General features: G+C 64.8%; 1 protein-coding gene across 1 annotated transcript; it reads right to left on the minus strand.

Annotated features, from left to right (window-relative positions):
- Window positions 1-3,340: 3,340 nt before the first annotated feature.
- PLK5 (polo like kinase 5 (inactive)) lies at window positions 3,341-18,036 on the minus strand. The gene is made up of 16 exons (XM_027049435.2): window positions 17,951-18,036; window positions 11,674-15,795; window positions 10,933-11,046; window positions 10,703-10,819; window positions 8,570-8,699; window positions 8,411-8,498; window positions 8,230-8,325; window positions 7,528-7,726; window positions 7,317-7,443; window positions 7,033-7,109; window positions 6,795-6,879; window positions 6,441-6,518; window positions 5,617-5,773; window positions 4,758-4,887; window positions 4,568-4,678; window positions 3,341-3,638 (listed from the first exon to the last, which is right to left on the minus strand). Exons 2-16 carry the CDS (start codon window positions 11,785-11,787, stop codon window positions 3,453-3,455), a joined length of 1,809 nt encoding a protein of 602 aa, XP_026905236.2. The 5' UTR covers window positions 11,788-15,795; window positions 17,951-18,036; the 3' UTR covers window positions 3,341-3,452.
- Between the last annotated feature and the right edge of the window lie 2,712 nt (window positions 18,037-20,748).

The following is a 20,748-nucleotide window of genomic DNA, read 5'->3' on the forward strand; positions in this document are numbered from 1 at the left end:
TGCTGAGGGTGCTGGGTCCCGGGCTGGGTCCAATGCGTGTTTCGCTACGGCCGAGTGGTAGCAAATCGGCACAAAGCCGAGTGACCTGAAGCAGCGAAATACACTTGTCTTTTTCCTTCATCATTTCTGGAGTTCGGGAAGTGGGAAGGGGTCCAGATGTGTGGCTCTGGCTCGGGGTCTCTCACGAGGTTCTGGTCACAGGCGGGCTGGGGCTGCCTGGTCCGAGGGGCTCAGCTGGGGCCCGAGGACCCGCTCCCAGGCGGCCGGCCAGGGCTGCTGGCGGGAGGCTCGGGCCTCTGTACGGCGCTGTCTGAGCACCATCAGGCCACAGGGGTGAGGGCGCCGAGCCAGCGACCCCAGAGAGCGCCAGGCAGACACCTGTATCTTTTGTGACCCAAGGGTGTGGATAGCAAGACACTGGGGCTGCTGAGTGCCGGCGAGGAGGCCACCCCCAGAAGACGGTCTGTTGACCGGAGACACACCAAGGCGAAGCAACACGACCGGGGAAGGTCGGCATCCCCTCCCCTCCTCGCGGACCCCTCTCCCTCCTTCCAGGTGATCTGGCTGGGGGAGGGGCAGCCACGTAGCCCAGGCCTGGCCAGTAGGCTTCAACCTGGGACTTCTGCCTGCATTGATGGGAGAGTCTGGCTGACACATTTCCCCCACTTGGCCTCAGAGCCTGCTAACGAGCGAAGTCAACACAGAAGTTGGTAGCACAAAAGACGGAGAAAGGGAGAGAGAGGCAGAAGGGGTCCTTGGCCTGCGTCCGACTCTCCACCATTTCGGCACTGGAAGCCGGTCCTTTGTGTGAGGAGGGGTTTCTGTCATGTGTAACACGAAGCCACCCACAGGTGAATGGCACAATCACAATGTGCCCACCAGGCACGGCACGTCCCTCGGCCGCGAGCAGGAGCGAGGCGCCCACCCCCACTGCCCCGCGGACGGACCCCAAACACACGACGCTCAGGGAGGGAACCCGACACGAGAGGCCACGCGGGGTGTGAGTCCGCGTGTGTGAAACGTCCGGAACGGGCTCATCCACGGACGGGAAGGGGCCTCGTGAGGGGGAGGTGACTGCTAATGGGGGTGGAGTTTCCTCTTGTGCTCATGGAATGTTCTGGAACTAGATGGAAGTGGTGGTTGCATAACATTATGAATGCACTCAACGCCACTGAGTTGTACACTTTAAGTTTATTATTTATTTTATTTTAAGAGAGAGAAACAGAATCCCAAGCAGGCTCCCCACTGTCAGCACAAAGCCCGGCCACATGGGGCTTGATCTCAAGAACCACGAGATCACGACCTGAGCTGAACTCTAGAGTCAGACATTTAGCCGACTGAGCCACGCGGGTGGCCCTGAGTTATGCACTTTAAAGTGGTTAACGGGCTGGGGAAAAATACAAAAAATAAAATAAAATAAATAAAATGGTTAATGGCACGGCGCCTGGGTGGGTCAGTCGGTTGAGCGCCCGACTTCAGCTCAGGCCATGATCTCACGGTGTGAGGGTTCGAGCCCCGCGTCGGACTCTGGGCTGACGGCTCCAAGCCTGGAGCCTGCTTCCGATTCTGTGTCTCCCTCTCTCTCAACCCCTCCCCTGCTCACACACACACTCTCTCTCAAAAATAAACATGGAAAAATTTTTAAAAATGGTTAATTGCATGTTATGTAAATTTCATGTCCATACTACTACTAAAAGGGCAAAAACCGCAGGATGTAAATTTATATCCAGTGTTTTCTGTCTCCCTTCTGCCAGTTCCTCTCCCATCCACACCCCCTTCCTCCCAGGTTCTCCCAGGGCTCTTCAGCTCCCGCCCCTCTTGTACACGAGAGTCTCTCCTCCCACGTCAGGCCACACCAAGGCATGCGGCCTCCCGACCTCCCTCGGCCGAAGAGCCAGCTTTCCCTCGTCCCTCCCTTGCACTGGCAGCGGGCGGGAGGCGGGCCTTCACACGCAGGCGCAGAAATGCATCCAGGCACATGGTTGAGGGAAAAGGCAAGGGCACATTGATGGTTTCCTTCTTCGCTGGGGAAACCCGAGTGCCGGCGCCCCCACGACCTCCCCAGGAAGGCGGCCGCTCTGCCAGTTTGCAACTTGTCACAAGTAGATGGCATCCACGTTACACTTTTGGAATCGACAGAAAGTGGCTCAGCAGGGACAGCTTGCAGGGTGCCCGGGGGCCGCTCTGGTCCCAGGGGCGCCCGCAGCACAGGGGGTCCTGAGCGGGGCTGCGATCTGCCTGGGAGGCACCCCCCAACCCCCTGTCCTCTCTCCTGATGGACATGACATGACGTGGGCGCCAGCCGAGGCACAATGACAGCGATGGCGGTGGGCAGGGTGCTGCATGGGTACCGGGAGCCACCCCTCCCCCACAATGTTGCTTTTCATCTTCACTGTTTGCTTCCCTGATTCCAATAAAATTAAGCATCAGGCCTGTGAATACTTCAGTTTCTCTAAAGCACGGTCTCTCCCCGGCACTGGGGACTTAGGGGCATCCGGGTACCTGGGGACAGAGCAGCACCCTGGCCCCACCCCCTTGATGTAGGACCGCCCCCACCCATCCCCCTCCCATGTGACAGCTGCCGACCCCACACCCCCTGGGGGCAGGACCGCCCCCACCAAGGACTCTCTAAAGGCTGAGGGCATTTTAAAAAATGATATGGGGCGCCTGGGTGGCTCAGTGGGTTAAGTGTCTGACTTCGGCTCAGGTCATGACCTCACGGTTTGTGGGTTCGAGCCCCATGTGGGGCTCCGTGCTGACAGCTCGGAGCCTGGAGCCTGCTTCGGATTTTGTGTCCCCCTCTCTCTCTGCCCCTGCCCTGCTCACACTCTCTCAAAAATAAATAAAAACTTTAAAAAAAACAAAAAAAGTCTCCCAGCAGTCGGAGTCAGGGAGCAGCCGGCCTCCCCAAGCCTCCGGTCTCAAAATCTCAGCCGTCCCTGGGCTGTTTGCTGGCCGGCCGGTCCTTTCTGGAATTCGTGTCTCTATGAGAGTAGGCTGCGTGTAGCTCCCAGTCGTCGGCCAGCCCTGGGAGCACATGTCCCCTGGCTGTCACAAGACGCCTTCCCTGCAGAGCAGGGGCCACCGACTTCCCTGCCCGGCCACTGAGCAAAGGTCACACGCTTTCAGCTCTCGGGTCATGGCACAGCCGCTCTGGTGTGAGTTTCTGTGTTGGCGGAGATCTGTGCTAGGAAGAGGAGTGAGCTCAGGGCAGGCTGGTCTAAATGTCCCCTCCACTTACAGGCCACGAGGCATCTGACGCCACCAGAGAGGCGGACGGCAGGCTAGGGAGCCAACTTTTCTTTAATAAAAAAAAGGACAAAGCCGCACAAAAGTCTGGGTTGAACAGTCATGACACAAAGCGAGCCCCCCGCCACCCCCCCCCCCGCCATGCTGTCCCCAGGGACACCCCTCTGGGGAACCAGAGCCTGAACGGAGCCGGGGCCCCGGCATTAGACGCTCTGCAGCATGTGAAGAGCGTGGAGAAGGCGCTGCCGGGTGGCCAGGGCGCAGCTGGGGCTCCGCAGGGCGCCCAGGGCGTGCGTGGTGCTGCGCTGGCCGCGTTCCCGGACCGTGAGCCGCAGCTCCCAGCCCTGGCCGCTCAGGACCAGGTGAGCCTGGTCTCCGAGGCAGCTCACCTGCCAAGGGGAGAGGAGCGAGGTCAGGAGAGAGGGCCCCCCGGGCCTACCCCCTGCCCTGGCATGAACAGGGCAGGTGGAAGGAGGCTGAGAGCCACCTGCCTGGGTCTCAGCAGCCGACCCCCATCCCCCCTCCAGGAGCTCAGGGAGCAAGCCCGGGGGTCCTACTGCACCGACGGGACAACAAGACTCAGACGGGGACTCCCCTTCCCACGGCCACCCAGTGAGACCCCTGCTCTTAAGCCTGCGACCCGGGTGAACTGGCCTCCCCAGCTGCGGCCCCGCCTGGGTCAGTGCGAACGTGCTAGCCCCACTCTAGTCTGAACAGGCAGGGAGGGGTTCCTGGAAAATAAAATCATAATTTTTACAAATAACAAGGAAAGCAGGGGCGCCTGGGGGGCTCAGTCGGTTGAGCGTCCAACTTGGGCTCAGGTCACGATCTCGCGGTTCGCGGGTTCGAGCCCCGTGTCGGGCTCTGTGCGGACAGCTTGGAGCCTGGAGCTGCTTCCGATTCTGTGTCTCCCTCTCTCTCTCTGTCCCTCCCCTGCTCATGCTCTGTCCGTCAAAAATATAATAAAACCTTAAAAATTTTAAAAAATAATAACAACGAAAGCCCTGCCCGGGCCGTCGGACTGGGGGCTGGCTAGGATGTGTCAGACTGACGTCACCATGACCGCTCGGGAAAGCCTCAATCTAGAAATGACTTTCCGGGGAGATGACATTCTGGCAGCTGCGAACGCCACCCGTGGAGATGACCCCGAATCACGCTGCCCCGGCACGGACACACGTTTTCGGTTTCGCGGTGTTTGCACTTAGAGGTCAACATGCCCCGCTGCCCCTGGCCGCGCCCCCAACAGTGCCTGACGGCCCAGGGGCCTGGGGCTGCCCCGCGGAGGCCACCGGGGACGAGGTCCACCCTGTGCACTCACCTGCAGTGTCCCGTCGCTGAAAAGCAGCAGCAAAGCCCGGTCCGACACGAGGAAGCGCAGCAGGCAGTGGCCGGGGGCCGCCGGGGGGGTGGACACGGGCCAGCCCTCCTCCTGCGGAGAGACCCAGCCTTGCGGGCCTCGGGCTGGCCATGTCCCCAGCGGCCCGGCCCCGCCCCCGTCCGGCCCTTACCTCCCGCGGCCGCTGCTGCATGTATCGGGCCAAGAGCCGGAGGACGGCCAGCTTGGCGCCCAGCGGGCTGGGCGCGTCCCTCGGGGCGAACGTGTCCAGCTTCCCCCGCGCGGACGTGTAGCAGACCCGGCTGGAGAGGGGGTACGGGGCGGTGCTGGCTGCCACAGCCTCGATCCTGGGCACCTGAGGCCCGAGGACACCTTCCCACCAGCCACACCCCCTGGGATGGGGATCTGGAGACCAGCTCCTCACGGCCCCTCTAGCCACACCTGCAGCCCTGGCCGCTCGCCGGAGCCGTGGACCCAGCACGTCCCTACTGAGATCCTGACACGCCCCCAAACCCACCCCTCTGCCATCTTCCCATCCTGCCTCAGGGCTGCTCCCGCCTTCCTGCCCTCTCCTCCCACCCCCCACCCCGCCACGGCCTGTCCCTACCTGACCAGTCCAACTGTCTCCCTGCTGAGTCTCTATGTCACTCCTGCCGTGAAGGTCATGTCAAACGTGACCTGTTCCAACCACGGCTTGAAGGTCACTGACTTCACAGCCTCCCTGTCCCCCCATCTCACTTTTCCTCAAACCCACTGCGCTGGGACCCATGTCAGGAGCTTTGCACATGCTGTTCCCCGTGCCTCAGATGCTGTTCCTGACAGGCTCCTTCCCATCTTTCAGGTCTCGCCTGAATGTCACTTCTTCAGAAAGCCCCTCCACAACCAGGTTGTAGAGGGTCACCTCCACCCCCACCCCCTGCAAAGTGGTTAGGCAGGAAGGGCTTACAGATGCGCAGAGCAGGCCCTATTTTAATAAATACTTGCAGAATGAATAAGGAAAGGTGGGGGGGCACAGGAGCCCCAAAACTTACTCCCCCGGGGGGCGCAGGGCCATGTGCGTGCCGTCCCGAAACAGGACACCGCTGCCCCCATCCGACAGCTGATAGCCGAAGCCGTACTTGCTGGAATAATCCACCCACGTGGGGGCCCAGAGGACCGGCTGCTGCCCTCCCGGGGGGTCCTGTGGGGCTGGGCGCAAAGAAGGGAGCTGAGCAAGGGGGTCTCAGCGGGGCCTGGTGGGAGAGCGGGGGAGGACGGGGCTGGGGCACACGGACACTACAGGCTTCCCTTTATTTCATTAAAAAAAATTTTTGTGTTAAACACAAACTGCTCAGTGGCTTATGGAATCCTGGATGGGATCCTGGGAGAAAAAGGGCATTAGTGAGAACACGGGAAATCCAGCGGCCCCGGGAAGCTGGCTGAGCCGCACTGGGCGCTCTCCGGGCTGCCTTCGCTGAAAATCTCAAATCATCTTCCACTGTTTACTGAAGACATTTGAACACGAGTTGGCTCCACCGATGGAAGAGCCTTAAAGTCTAGGGTCCTTCTGTGCTACAGCCGCGAGGAGGAGGGTGAGGAAGAGGGCGTGAGACCGAAGACTAAGCAGAACCCACCGGATCCTACGGGAAAGAAAAAGCTCCGAGGACAGTGACCAAGGAGGGGCAGGACGCGGTGGGTGCTGGTGGGGGTCGAGGTGGGGAGTGCATGGGGTGGGCATCACTGTGCTCTGAAGCCTCTCTCAGCTCAGCTCCCGCAGCAGAGCCCCAGAAATACCGGCAGGACCCTGGACAGAACAAGGCGCTTGTCTTTGGATGTGAAGAGGCAGGTGGCCCGGGTGAGTCCGCTGGGCTCCTACCTGGGAGGCTGGGATCCAGGCAGAGCAGCAAGTTCCTGATGGCCGCCTCTACCTCCTGCCTCCGGCTCCCCTTGGGCCCTGGGGAGACAGATCTATGTGGGGGGACGTGGAGGGAGGACAGGCCTGGCCCCCCACCACGAGGGGCCCCTCCCACCAGCCCCGCCCCCAACTCTCAAATCTGGATAAACCTTATTTTGAACCCAGAATGATTCTGAACATCGTTCCCATTTTACAGGTGGGAAAGGTGAGGCCAAGAGAGGGGCGGTGACCCTGGCAAGGGCCAGTCACCGCCCCCCACCTCTCTACCCTCACTCCCCACCAGCAGCCCCCGCCTAGGATGGAGTGACTGCTCACCGGCTGGGTCACTCCGGAGGGTCCCGTGGGTGAGCAGGTAGACGGGGACTGCGGAGCGGGGAGCCTCTCTGTCCAACAGGGAGGCCTGGGGAGGAAGCAGCAGGCGTGAGGGGAGGCCCTGGGCCCCCAGGAGGGCCCTGAGGTGGGGGAGGGGCTCCAGCCTCGTGGCTCTGAAGCCCCTCCCCCCGTAAGAATGCGTCCCACGCGCCTCCAAGTGCGCGCTGCCCCGAGCCCTCACCTCACCGCCCCACTCCGTGGAGTCAGGATCTGAACCACCTCCTCCTGAATCCGAGGCCTTGTTAGGAGTGCAGGGGCCTGGGGGAGCGCAAGGAGTTTGGGGGGGGGGCACAGCCCGGCCCCCCGTGCAGCAGGGGGGTATCCGCCACCCACATCCGCCTCTGCCACGGATGGGAAGGTGCGGAGGAGTGGAAAGGACCCACGGCTAGGCGGGGGCGGGTGCAGGCGGCCGGGAGCAGGGGAGGGGGGCCGGGAGCAGGGGAGGCGGGCGGGGGCAGTACTCACAGGGGGGCCGGCACTGGGCCAGCAGCAGCTGGCCCACCTTCCGGACGAGCCTGCGCAGAGGCTGGGGCATGGTAAAGATGGGTGGGCTGTGGCAGGAGCGGGCCGGCAGCCGGTCCGGGGTGAAGCCCTTTGGAGGCGGGCCCCGGGGGTCAGCACCGGGCCCGGGCTGCCCGGCCCCCGGGCCTCGGCACCCCCGCTGGACCCCACGCACCTGTGTGAAGAAGTCATCCCGCAACAGGCGGTCCAGGCTGGGCCGCTCCGCGGGGTCGGGCGCCAGCAGGCGGGCGATGAGGCGGCGCGCGTTGGGGGACAGGTGGGCAGGCTCGGGGTAGCGGCCGGCTCTGATGTTCTGGTACATCTCCGACAGGGGAGCCGCCGTGAAGGGAGGGGCCCCGGTCAGCGCTGTGTACCTGCCCCGGGGGCGGGGGAGGGGGGTAGGGGTGGAGGGTGGGGCAGGGGCCTGGGTGCCCAGGCTTGGCGTGCCCCTACCCACACCCCCCTGCTCCGGACAGGCTTCGCGTCCGCTTTCCCGCACCTGCCCCACACCCGCTCCCACCTGGCCGGTCCCGTCCACTCGGCTGACGCCAACGTCTGTCTGCACGCCCGCCTGCGCGGGTTCCACTCCCGGGACCTCACGACCGCGGACCTACCCGCATCTGCCCGCGTGCACCGGCACACGCCCGTCCACACCTCCGTGCCGGCTCGAACCCGTGTTCCCTCCCACGTGCCCTATGCACACCCGCACACTCGCACGGCTCCCACCGGCCCCGCGCCCGCCCACGCCTGTCCACACGTGTCCTAGGCTCGCTCACGCCTGCCTGTCCCCATTCGCCCTCCCCCCTACATACTCACACCTGTCCTCGCCTGCCCCTGCCCTCTTCCCCAGGCCCGGGGCTCCCCGGGACCCACTCACATGATGCAGCCGAGAGCCCAGATGTCTGACTGGCAGGAGTGTCCACTCCTGGAGATGACCTCCGGGGCCAGGAAGTTTGGGGTCCCGCAGAGCACTCTGGGAGGGGATGACGGCGGGCTCGGGAACGCTGGGGCCCGCGTGCCAGACCGGCCCCGCCCGCGCCCTCGCGCCCTCCGTGTACCTGTGGCAGCGGCCCCCCGGCCCCACCCTGGCAGCCAGCCCCAGGTCTCCAATCTTTAGCACCATGTTCTTGTTCAGGAAGAAGTTACCTGCCAGGGGCGGGGGGCAACGGGGTATGAGGGCGGAAGCCACGCCCCCCCGCGCCCCTCCCCCCACTCACTGGGCTTCAGGTCGCGGTGCACAATGCGCCGCTGGTGCAGGTAGCACAGGCCGCTGACCAGGCCCCGCAGGTAGTAGCGCACCTCGGGCTCCGTCAGGGTCTGCCGCGCCTCCAGAACGTGGGCCAGTGACTGCAGGTGACCGCGGGCAGCAGTGGCATGGAGGATGCACAGGTGGGCACAGGTGAGCAAAGGTGGGCACAGGAGGGCACAGGTGAGCACGGGAGGGCACAGGTGGGCACGGGAGGGCACAGGTGAGCACGGGAGGGCACAGGTGGTCACAGGTAGGCACGGGTGAGCACAGGTGGGCACAAGTGAGCACAGGAGGGCACAGGCGAGCACAGGTGGGCACAGGAGGGCACAGGTGGGCACAGGAGGGCACAGGAGGGCACAGGTAGGCACGGGTGAGCACAGGCGGGCACGGGTGAGCACAGGAGGGCACGGGTGAGCACAGGTGGGCATGGGTAGGCACAGGAGGGCACAGGCGAGCACAGGTGGGCACAGGTAGGCACAGGAGGGCACAGGTGAGCACGGGAGGGCACAGGTGGGCACGGGAGGGCACAGGTGAGCACGGGAGGGCACAGGTGGTCACAGGTAGGCACGGGTGAGCACAGGTGGGCACAAGTGAGCACAGGAGGGCACAGGCGAGCACAGGTGGGCACAGGAGGGCACAGGTGGGCACAGGAGGGCACAGGTAGGCACGGGTGAGCACAGGTGGGCAAGGGTGAGCACAGGAGGGCACGGGTGAGCACAGGTGGGCACGGGTAGGCACAGGAGGGCACAGGCGAGCACAGGTGGGCACAGGTAGGCACAGGAGGGCACAGGTGAGCAAAGGTGTGCACAGGTAGGCACAGGTGAGCACAGGTAGGCACAGGTGAGCACAGGAGGGCACAGGTGAGCACAGGCGAGCACAGGGGGCACAGGTGAGCACAGGAGGGCACAGGTGGGCACAGGAGGGCACAGGCGAGCACAGGTGGGCACAGGTGAGCACAGGAGGGCACAGGTGGGCACAGGTAGGCACGGGTGAGCACAGGCGGGCACGGGTGAGCACAGGAGGGCACTGGTGAGCACAGGTGGGCAAGGGTGAGCACAGGAGGGCACGGGTGAGCACAGGTGGGCACAGGTAGGCACAGGAGGGCACGGGTGAGCACAGGTGGGCAAGGGTGAGCACAGGAGGGCACGGGTGAGCACAGGTGGGCAAGGGTGAGCACAGGAGGGCACGGGTGAGCACAGGTGGGCACAGGTAGGCACAGGAGGGCACAGGCGAGCACAGGTGGGCACAGGTAGGCACAGGAGGGCACAGGTGAGCAAAGGTGTGCACAGGTAGGCACAGGTGAGCACAGGTAGGCACAGGTGAGCACAGGAGGGCACAGGTGAGCACAGGCGAGCACAGGGGGCACAGGTGAGCACAGGAGGGCACAGGTGGGCACAGGAGGGCACAGGAGGGCACAAGTAGGCACGGGTGAGCACAGGCGGGCACGGGTGAGCACAGGAGGGCACGGGTGAGCACAGGTGGGCACGGGTGAGCACAGGAGGGCACGGGTGAGCACAGGTGGGCACAGGCGAGCACAGGTGGGCACAGGTAGGCACAGGAGGGCACAGGTGAGCAAAGGTGTGCACAGGTAGGCACAGGTGAGCACAGGTAGGCACAGGTGAGCACAGGAGGGCACAGGTGGGCACAGGTGAGCACAGGAGGGCACAGGCGAGCACAGGTGGGCACAGGTGAGCACAGGAGGGCACAGGTGAGCAAAGGTGTGCACAGGTAGGCACAAGTGAGCACAGGAGGGCACAGGTGAGCACAGGTGGGCACAGGAGGGCACAGGATAGACACAGGCGGGCACAGCTGTGCTCAGGGGGGCTGGATCGAGTTAAGGTGGTCCTACATGGGCACAGATGAAGAGATGGGCCAGATGAATAAACGGGCACAAGTGGACACAAGTGAGTCCTGGTGTGCAGAAGTGAGTCACCCGAGCCTAGGTGGGCACCGGTGCATAATGGACGAGCACAGACGCCTCTGGTGCAGACACAGTAGAGACAGGTAAGTACAGAGACACACAGGTGGGCGAGGGGAGCACCACAAACATGGGGGGGGGCGGGGCGCGGTGCAGGCTCCCTCTCCACCCGCCCCGGGGCACCTGGCGGCTGCAGTACTCCAGCACCATGTACACGTGGTCGCGGTCAGCAAAGTGTCCGTGGAAGGCTACAATGTTTCGGTGTCGCAGGCGGCTGTGCAGGGCGATCTCACGTTCCACCTGCAGGCGTGGCCCCACCTGACCCCTAGTACTCGGGCCCAGGGGCGTACACCCTCACCCCCAAGGGCAGGAACCTGTCTGGCGCCCCCCTGCGAGCGAAGGTCTGGGCCTACCTTCCCCCGGGTGCGGAGCCGCCCGGCCCCGCCCCCACCACGAGGCACCACCTTGAGGGCAAACACCGCGCTGGTGGACATGTCCATCAGCTTGTAGCAGCGGCTGAAGGCACCCTGCAGCGAGAGGTGCCCGGCTCAGCGGCCAAGTGTGCGCAGGTGTGCGGACAGGTGACCAGGCCTCTTCACGTGCACAGACACACAGACAACAGGAGACGCGCGGACACACAGCTCACACCCTCAGACCCGCACAGGCAACCCCCCCCCCCCCCCGAGCATGCAGGAAAACGCAGGGACGCGTCCCCAGACGTATCCAGATCTGGAAACACCCAGCCAGCGGACCACAATATAGCATATGGACACACGCAGACGCGGAAGCACATTCAGACGCGCGCCTGGAGACAACACGACAGAGTTCTTGCAGAGGCACGGAGCCCTGGAACACTCGAGCGCTCACCCACAGCCCCGGACAGACGGCCGATCTACGGGCACCGCACAGGACGCCAAAGCGCGGTTCCCGCCACAGCGCACGCGGTGCAGGGGTACGCCACAGACGCGGCCGCGCAACCCGCGCAAGCCCAAAGCCAGACCCCAAACTCGCGCGGACACACGACACACGCAGAAGGAAAACCCGGGGGCTCGCCGGGGCTCGCGATCGCGCGCGCACACCCCTCCCCGCCCCGCCGGGACCCCCGCGCGGCCCCGGACCCTCGCCGCGCACTCGTGGTGCCGGGCGTGCCGCACCCTGCCGATCAGCTTTCCGCGCCTGTAGACGCGCCCGGAGTTCGGGTCGCGCAGGAAGACGGAGACCGGCGGGCGGCAACTGTGCCCCCGCCGCCGCCGCGGCCCGGGTTCCATCCCGCCGGGAGCCTGGCGGGCGCTCGGCGCGGGCACTGGCGCAGCCTCAGCGGGACCACCGCGCGGCTGCTCCCGGGGCTGCGCGCCGCTGGGGCGCGTCTTATTGGCTGAGGGGGCGGGGAGGGGGCGTGGCCCGACGCTCGGGGCGTGGCCAGGCGCCGGCGGGGGCAGGTGTGCGCGGTGAGCGGGGGGGGGCGGGGGCGCACGGGGACACCGGGCTGGAGGGAGTTTCAGTGATGAGACAGGAGCTCGCGCCCGGCGCGACAGCCCTGCGCCAATCCGGTGCGATCAGCCGGCTCGCTGCTGTTCCAAGCCTGCGCCTCCCGCCAGGCTGTGAAGTGTTAACGTGCCCATTGCCCTGAGCAGAAAACTGAGGTCAGAGGATCGTCTCCTCTAGGAGGCTTTTCCAGGGAGAGGCGACTGGAAGCGAGGGCTTGACGGGGCTCTCGTGGCACTGGGAGCCGTGGCAGGATTCAGAGGAGGAGAAAGAAAACCAGTATCTCTGGGGCTGGAGCTGGTTGGAAAGGGAGTGAGGCCTGGGGCAGGGACCCAGGAGGGGCCCCGCTGGGGGGTAGGGGTACCATATATTCAGGGCGCTAGGCAGCGAGGAGGAACAGAATCTGGGGACCCAAGAGCAGACAAGGGTTTGTGACTCCCGGCACGGGCGGCCAAGGGGAGACAGGTGAAAGGGCTAGTGGGCTGTCTGGGACCCTCCTGGGAACCGGCGGGGACATCTCCGAGCCACACCTCAGACTCAGTTCCAAGCTCTTTCCTTGTGTTCTTTCGTGTACTCTTACGTAAGTCCTGGGACACGGGAACCGGCCCTGTTCCCATTTTACAGGTGAGCACACTGAGGCCTGGGGATGTCGTTGCTTTGCTTACACAGCCAGGAAGGGACAGTCCTGGGTTTGAGTCCAGGCGGCTGCCTCTGGATGCCACAGTACTAATCCCCAAATGTTACATAACACAACGAATGGGGAGGGGTTAGCAGGGCTCCCTGTGGCTGGAATCGGGCCGTGGAATTTTCCAGAGACCAGATTTCGGAATGTGGCCCGGTCACGATGCCAGGGACAGGATACACCTTCTGAGCTGTCACATGTCCACCCGGGGTGTCAAACGGGGATAACGAAGGCACGAGGGACCCTCGGGGGGCCCCAGTGCATAGGACAGAGTAAGACTCGGGTACTTTTGCGGGGGGACCGGCCTCCGTGCCAGGCAAGGGTTTCGGGCCACCACCGGGGGGCCAGGTGGCTGCATCCAGGGAGCCTAAGTTTCCTGCCGATGGGAACCAAGTGCAGCGTGACAGAAGGTGGGTGGCTGGGGGGCCATGGGCCTGGGCCATCATGTCGCTGTCACCCTGAAATCTGTTCTGTCTCAGTAGCACACCGCCATCTGGGTGTTAATTCAGGTATTTGTTAAGTGCCTACTTATCAGCCTGCAGAACCCGCCCTGGGCTCCGAATGCCCAAGTCAGACACGCCTGGTCCTCCTAGACTGACCGCCAGGAGATCACCCAGGCTGCACCACGGCGGGGGGGTGGGGGGTCAGGGGGGGCTTCCAGAGGCAAATGTGTGTAAGCCCATCCTTGGGTACAGGCTCTTCTTAGCCCCATATTACAGGTCAGAAAACTGAGACTCAGGAGGGCAGACGCAAGCCAGGATGACTGGAGTCCAGAGCCCTGTCCGCACCCCGCGCCATCCCCCTACGCTCCTGTCCCGGTGGCCCTGGGAGCTCTGAGGGGGCAGGTGGCTGGGCCCTCTGGACCCCCATCTTCCTGGCTGAGCGTCCACCACGGGCCCGGTGGGGGGGGGGGGTGGGCGGCAGGGAGGGAACCTCCCATGCTCCGCCTCCCCTCAGCAGCGACCCTCTCCCCTGCCCCTCCGAAACGAAGAGACATTACAATAAAACAAAGCACATAAACGCGTCCGCTGGCATAGGATGGATAAACACAGCGCGTCCATCCACACGCCGGAGTCTCGTCCAGACTCGGAAAGTTAGGACGTCCTGCCGCCTGCCACCGTGTGGACGGACCCGAGGACACTGCGCAGTGACAGGAGCCGGGCACAGAGGGACGCGTCCCGCGTGACCCCCTAGAGGAGTCCCGTCCACAGAGACAGAGAGTGGATGGCAGGGGGCGGGGAGTCATGCTTCATGGGGGCAGGGTCTCAGTCTGGGGAGATGGAAGGTTCTGGAGGCGGATGGCGGGGGCGGCTGCGCGACAGTGTGAGTGCGCTCGATGCCACTGCCACTGGAAGGTGGTTGAGACGGTAAGGCCACGCCACGTTCGACCCCCCCCCCCCGGCCACGCTCCCACAGAGCGAGGACGGCATCAGGGGCTCACCAACATCCGGTTTTACAGATGCGCGCACGAGGCAGCTCGCCAGGCAGAGGACTGCGGATTGCAGAGGGGTGGCTGCCCCCCCACGCTGACCCCTGCCCAGGCGCCGGAGGCTGAGGTGGTCACGGGTGGGCACCTGGCCTGGCCGCCCCCGCCTGGGAGCCACCGCGCTCCGGCCGCAGGCCTGCTTTCCCTCCCGTCTGTTCCTTCGCTGACCTGAGATAACTCCCCGGACTCAGCACATTTCCCGGGAGCAGTGCAGAGACAGCACCGCACAGGGCACCTGCGGTGGGTGGAGGGGGGCCGCGGAGACGGCCCCCAGCGGTGAGGCGCCCGAGGGAGGCTCAAGGGACTGGGCACGGGGTGAAACGTGGCACAGTCAGCTCTGCAAGGTGCCCGACGCGGGGGAGCGTGAGGCTCGGATCCCTTCCCGGCCTTTGAAAGGCCGCGGACTCCGTGCCTGTCCTGTGAGCACGCACCCCCCCCTTGCAGTCCCCGGGGACGGCCCGACCTGGGCAGCACGCTGTCGCCGCACTGGCCTGGACCGTAGGGGAGGCAAGAATCGGCCCCCCCCACCCCAGGACCCGACTTTGTCCTTGCCTCTCCCAGCCTCATGTGCATCGCTGGCTCCTTCCAGAAGCGCCGTCCTCGCTTGTCCTCCCAGACACCCGTCCGCGGGCTTCTTTCCCTGCTTGCTTCCCAATCTTTTCCGGGGTCCTCTGAGGCTGCTCTTCCTTCCCTCGTCGCCTGCAGCTGAGGCCGCTGTACCCTGTCCTCACTCCCTCTCGATGACATTGTCCAGACCAGCAGGACACTGAAGCGGGAGGCTTGTCTCTCCTCCCACATCTCAGTCTGGACTCGGCCAAACACGGAGCCTGAAGCAAGGGTTTGGTGCAGCGGGTTGGTCCGGAGAGCAGGAGTGAGGGGCCGGGGAGGATGGGGCAGGGCGGGCCCTCGTAACCACTGTGGGCCCCTGAGGAACTGGGTAGGACATTCCTCAGGACTATCTGCCCGAGAGGAAGACGAGGGAGCATCAACCCCCTGGCCTCCCTGTTGGCCCAAGACCCCATACCAAGCGCATCCCAACCTCAGGGCCTTTGCATATGCCGTGCTTTGTGCTCATGATGCCCCCCAGTCCTGAGTCTCCTCCCAGCAGCTCCTTCTCCTCTGCTAGCAGCTAGGAGGCCACCTCCACCCTGTGATTCCCTCTGTGGTCCTTCACAACTTGAAATTATGCACGTCCTTGCAGGTCTGCTGGTTCCCGTCCCACCAGATTGGACATGTCACACGAAGACACAGGTCTGTGTCTGACCCTGCCGTGTGCCCCACGGGTGCCGACCTGCTGGGTGGCCCCACTCAAGCGCAGACCCTCTCCAGACTGCCCAGGACCCTGCCTGCGGCGGGCGTGCCCTCAGGGTCCTCAGGGGGCGCTGTCCCTGCAGGGGGAACACTTTCCCTGCTGTCCTCTCTCCAGCTGGATGCGGCCTCGACCTCTATTCAGGGACATCGGTTGACTCTGGCTGTGAGCGAGGTGCTGTTTGAGCGTCAGAGCCGGCCAGATTTCTAGAGGCGTAATCTGTATTTTATCTGCCCGGGTCTTTTTTGTTTGTTTTTTTTTTTACCAATTACGAGAAAAATAGCTCATTGTCATGTGGGATCCTGGATGAGATCCTAGAACGGAAAAAGGGATTCAGTTTCAAAAAAGAAAACAACAACAACACATAGAGAACTCCAAATAAAAGGTGGAGTTTGGTCAGTAGTCACGGCAATTACTGATGTCATCAATCGGTCATAGCAACACTCCAATATCGGTGTCCGAGTTGCGACAAGAGTGCTTGTCTCCTAGGGTTTCTGTAACAAATTACCACACGTTTGGTGGCTTTGAAAAGAATCACACGTTTATCAACCTCATGTTGTGGAGCCAGAAGTCCTAGCGCCCGGGCGTGGGCAGGGCCGGTTCCCCCCGGAGCCCCAGGGAGCCCCCTCTCCCCCCTTTTCCGGCTTCCAGAGGCCTCGCATCCTGGGCCCGCGGCCCCTCCTCATCCTCAAGGCCAGCAGCGCGGGGTCCGCCCGGCTCTCTGCCTCCCTCTCATGACGACACCGGGTCCCCGGGGCACCCAGGGTCACCCCCGCCTCAGGGGCCTTGACAAGGTCCCCTCTGCCGCATGAGGGGACACGTCTGCAGGTTCTGAGGACGAGGACAGGGACCTCTTGGGGCGGTGGATTATACCACTGATGAGAAAGGGTAGACAGAAACTCTCACATCTTTGCAACTTTCTATAAATGTAAAATTATTCCAAAATACAACTTTTCTTTTTAAAAAACTTTTTAAATGTTTTTATTTATCTTGGAGAGAGGAGGGCGCGAGCGGGGGTGGGGCAGAGAGACAGAGGGGGACAGAGGGTCCGAAGCGGGCTCCGCGCTGACCGCGGGGCTCGAACCCAAGAGCCCTGAGATCATGACCTAGGCCGAAGTCGGATGCTCAACCGACTGAGCCCCCCGGGCGCCCCTGAAATAAAAACGCTCTTAAAGAAATCAGAATCAGAAGCAGGAACGCAGTCACCCGTAACCCTGCCCGGAGATCATCGTGGGCGACACGAGGGGTTTATTCCTTTCCGCTTCCTGTCAGAGTTTATGTGCCAGGGATATTCTCTTCTGTAAATGGCACCACATCGTGCGTAACTTTCTTGATTTGAGGCGAACACCTTAGATGACAGGCCATGTGTGAGTAACCTCCCCCCCCCCCCCGCCCCCACCGCCACCCCGTCCAGCTGCACAGGCCTCCCCGCCAGGCGTCCTCGCCCCGGGCCCCCAGCCACCTGGCCTTTGCTGGGAGCACCCTCTCCAGGTCCTGCCTCGAGGGTCCCCAAGCCCCCCTCCGGCCACTCCCTCACCCATTCAGATGTGGGGACCCTGCTGCGTGCAGCTCGGTCCCTCCACACCTCAGTGTCCCGACCCATTGAGTGGGGTGAGGATTCATCTCGGGGCGCTCCAGAGACCCAGAGTTCTGGAGCACGGTGGCAGGAACCCCCCCACCCCATCTCCGCAGGAGGCTGAAGTGCCCTGGGGACCACGTGGCCAGGTCCGAGGGATCACAGGAGGCCAGGGGGAGTTGGGGGGGGGGGTGCACCAGGAGGCCACGAAGGCCGCTCATGGGCACTTCCTAAGCCACAAGGTCACAAGGCCTCAGAGGTAGCAGAGCCCAGCCGACCCACATCCGCAGGACCGGTGTCCCCTCTGCCTCAGGGACGGCCCGGGCTAGAGCTCAGGGTGAGGGACCGCACGGACCGCCCCCCTATTGGAGGTCGAGGCCGGGGCCCCGGGAGGGGCGGGGGAGGGGCCGAGATGCCGCCGCACCTGGAGTCTGAACCTCGCGGCCACCCCTCCACCTGCGCGAGGTTCCCGCCCGAGCTCTTGGCCTCCTTCCCTGGGAATCTGCCGAGTCCGGCCCGGAGGCCGCCGGAGCGCGGAGGCGGGAGGCTGGGGCCCGGGGAGCAGAGGCAGGGGCGCGGGCCCAGGACACCGTATCTGCACCCCATCCCCACCCGGCGCCGTGAGCGGCATCTCCCCAGGCGCTAGGCCCCCGGGCAGGGCAGAGCACCTGCTGCGTACCCTCCCTGCGGGCCACGGGGACTGCTGTATGCGCGCTGCGGAGCGGAAGACGCACCTCCGAGGGAGGGCGCTTGTCCACTAGGGGGAGCCGCAGGACCAAACCCGATTTACTTCCGACGCCCGCCGGGCCCCGGGCCCCAGCTCACGCCCGCAGTAGGCGTCCCCCACTCCTGCTGTCCTCTCTCAGCCCCCGTCCAACCACGCTTCACCTCACCAAGTCACTGAGTGCCTCCGGCAGCGCTGATCCCCTGGTCCGCCCTCCTTCCGCCCAGAGGCTCCCTGTCCCTCGGCCCCTAGCACCGCCCCCCCGCCCACCCCGGGGCCCCTGGGACGCAGGCCCCAGTCTCCGTTCAGTCCTCGCTCACGCCCCGTGACCTCATCCGTGACTCTAGACATCCCGCCGTGCCAAGGACGCCCACACGTCCTGCAGGACACAGCCCCTGCTCTCCCAGCCTCTTCTTGGTTGACCCCCAGACGTGTCCCCCCACACCCATCCGGAAGTGACCTCTGGACCTGCCCTCCCCACTCCCACCCTCCCGCAGCAAATGGGCACCTCCCTTCCCAGCAGCTCTGGCCAAGCTCCCGCCTCACCTCTTCCCGACGGGGCTCCTGCGGGAGCCTATACGCTCCACTCCCCGACAGCTGCGCGCCCCCCCTCACCTCCACCCTGCACGCCCGCACAACCCCGGTCCCCGCAGGAGGCGGCTGCCTCTTCGCTGCTTTCCTGCCCCCAGAGCAGCCAGGGGTGGCTTCTCCCAAACTAAGGCACGACTCCCACCGCCCTGGCCTCCACCCCTTGGCCCCTCTCTGACCTCCCCCCACCCCACCCCCCCACCCCGCCCTCCTGATTGTCCCTTTTTCTCTCATTCTAGCCTCCGGGGCTCTGCACGCGCTGTTTCCTCTGCCTGGGCTGCCCCCTCCTCCTGGTGATCACCTCTTGGGCGAGGGCCTCCCTCCAACCCCATCTGCAGGGGGCCTGGGACACTTCTCTGTGTCCTGATCAAGAGGTAGGATTGCCTGGTTAGCAGGGCTGTTCCCGGCTCCCCCTGCGCATAGTACATGCTCAGTAAACACTGCCTGAACAGATGGCCTTGAGCGGCCCTGCCCTGAGCCCCTCCAGGCTGGTGGGCAGACAGAGCTGGACCGGCACCCCCGTCCCTGTGGTCAGGGCCGGACACCCCACAGCCAGCTTCCAGGATGGGGGGCAATCAGGCTGAGCATGGGCTTGCCCAGCGACCAGGGGGGCAGGCCGTTCATCGACCCCTCGGTGGCCCCATCTTCTCGAACCTGTCAGGAAGCCTCACGGGCAACAGCAAGGAGGCAGGGGAGGGGTGAGCACAGGGCCCCTGCTGCCTCCCTGCGTGGGCAGGGTGAGGGGTCAGTGTGCCCATGCTAAGCTGGGAAAGGGGGGGGGGTGATGAGGAGCCCTAGGGGGACCCTGTCCTTGCCTGTCCCCGGAAACAGCTGAGGTCCACTTGGAAGTGTCTCGGTGAGGAACCCTGCGGACCCCACTGTCCGGATGGGAAAATAAGTCATGGAGCGGGGGCACGCCCCTGTGCGAGAGGGTCTGGTTCCAAATCCATGCTCAGCCTGGGAGGGCGGAAGGCAGGGTGGGGCACGTCCTCTGGTGACAGCAGTGCCCGGGAATGCTCCTGGAGGGCCTGGAAGGGGGCTCTCCGCCCCCCCACGCCCGGCCCCTCGAGCTGAGCTTCTCCCAGTGCATTGGGGCCCTGCTCTGGGGTGGCCGGGACCCGGAGTGGGAGCCTCAGGATTGCAACCGGGCGCGCGGGTTCCTCAGTAGGGTAACCTTGAGGGAGGCTTCGGGGGCAGGACCAGGGGAGGGAGGTACTGACCGGGAATGGGGACCCTCGCGGGGACGCGATCTGGGCGTCGGTGGAAACGGGACAGCGTCCCGGACTCCCGGAACCACGGCAGGGCCACCTCGGTTCTCGCACATTCCCGGGCCCTGAGCGCGACGCCCGGAATAGCAGCCCCGGGGTGGGGGGGCGGGGGGGTAGAGGCGGTCGGTTCCCTCACGTCTCCCCCGCCCCGGGGCTTTCCAAGGTCACCGGGATACGGACTCTGGAACACCAGGCCGTGGTCTGAGGCGCCGGCGCCCGCGCGGGGCAGTCCCCTGCCGTAGATCCGCGCCGAGGCGCGCAACCGCCGCGCGAGGGCGCACGGGGCTGCCCTCCGCGGGACCCCGGCCTGGGCGCGCCCTGGGAGGCCGGGTGGGAGGGGCTGCTCCTGGCTCCCCCCGCCCCTCCCCGCGGGCCCCGCCGCTTCCGCCTGTCCTGCGGCCGCCCGGGGAGCCGGGACGTGCCGCCTGGGCTCTCCGTAGCCGGTAAGTCCCTCTTCCTATCCCCCCACAATCCCGGCCGGCGTCTCCTCCCCGTCCCCGGGCCCGGGCCGGTGAGGGGCTGGCCTGGCAGCGATCCCAGGGTGGGAGAGAGCTCATCCCCGCCCCCTCCTGGGGAAACTGAGGCCTAGAGGTGTGGCTTGCTCCGGGATCACACCTGCAGGCTGGGGCGCGGCCAAAACGGGATGTGTCATACTCCTCCGGGAGGGTTCTCTGGCGAGCAGAAAAATGGCGCTTCTAGCACCGGGTTTGGATTCCCACCTCAGGGGCTAGCGCTCGGTGTGTGTGGTGCGAGGGGGCTGCGTGTGAAAAGGCCAAGCCCCCCCCCCCCCCCCACCACCATCTGAGCTCTCCAAGGCCAGCCCGGACTCGGGGTTCAGAGGGGCACAGACACAGCCGGCTACACAGCTCTGGGCAGAGAAGGGCCCTGCCCAGTGGTCCCCAAGGTTCTCAGCACCCGGGGCCACCATGCGTCCCAGCGCCTGATGCCCCAGGTCCGAATGTCAGAGCCTGAGAACCAGGGAAACTGAGGCTGCAGAGGGTCCAGAGTCCACTGGTACAGGACCAGGGCCCTGAAACTCAGGGCTGGAAGAGTCCAGCTGGTTCTTTCAGCCCTTCGGGGACCCTGGCCCTGGCCTGAGAAAGGACTCACG

Source organism: Acinonyx jubatus, chromosome A2 (assembly GCF_027475565.1).
Source record: "Acinonyx jubatus isolate Ajub_Pintada_27869175 chromosome A2, VMU_Ajub_asm_v1.0, whole genome shotgun sequence".
NCBI lineage: Eukaryota > Metazoa > Chordata > Mammalia > Carnivora > Felidae > Acinonyx > Acinonyx jubatus.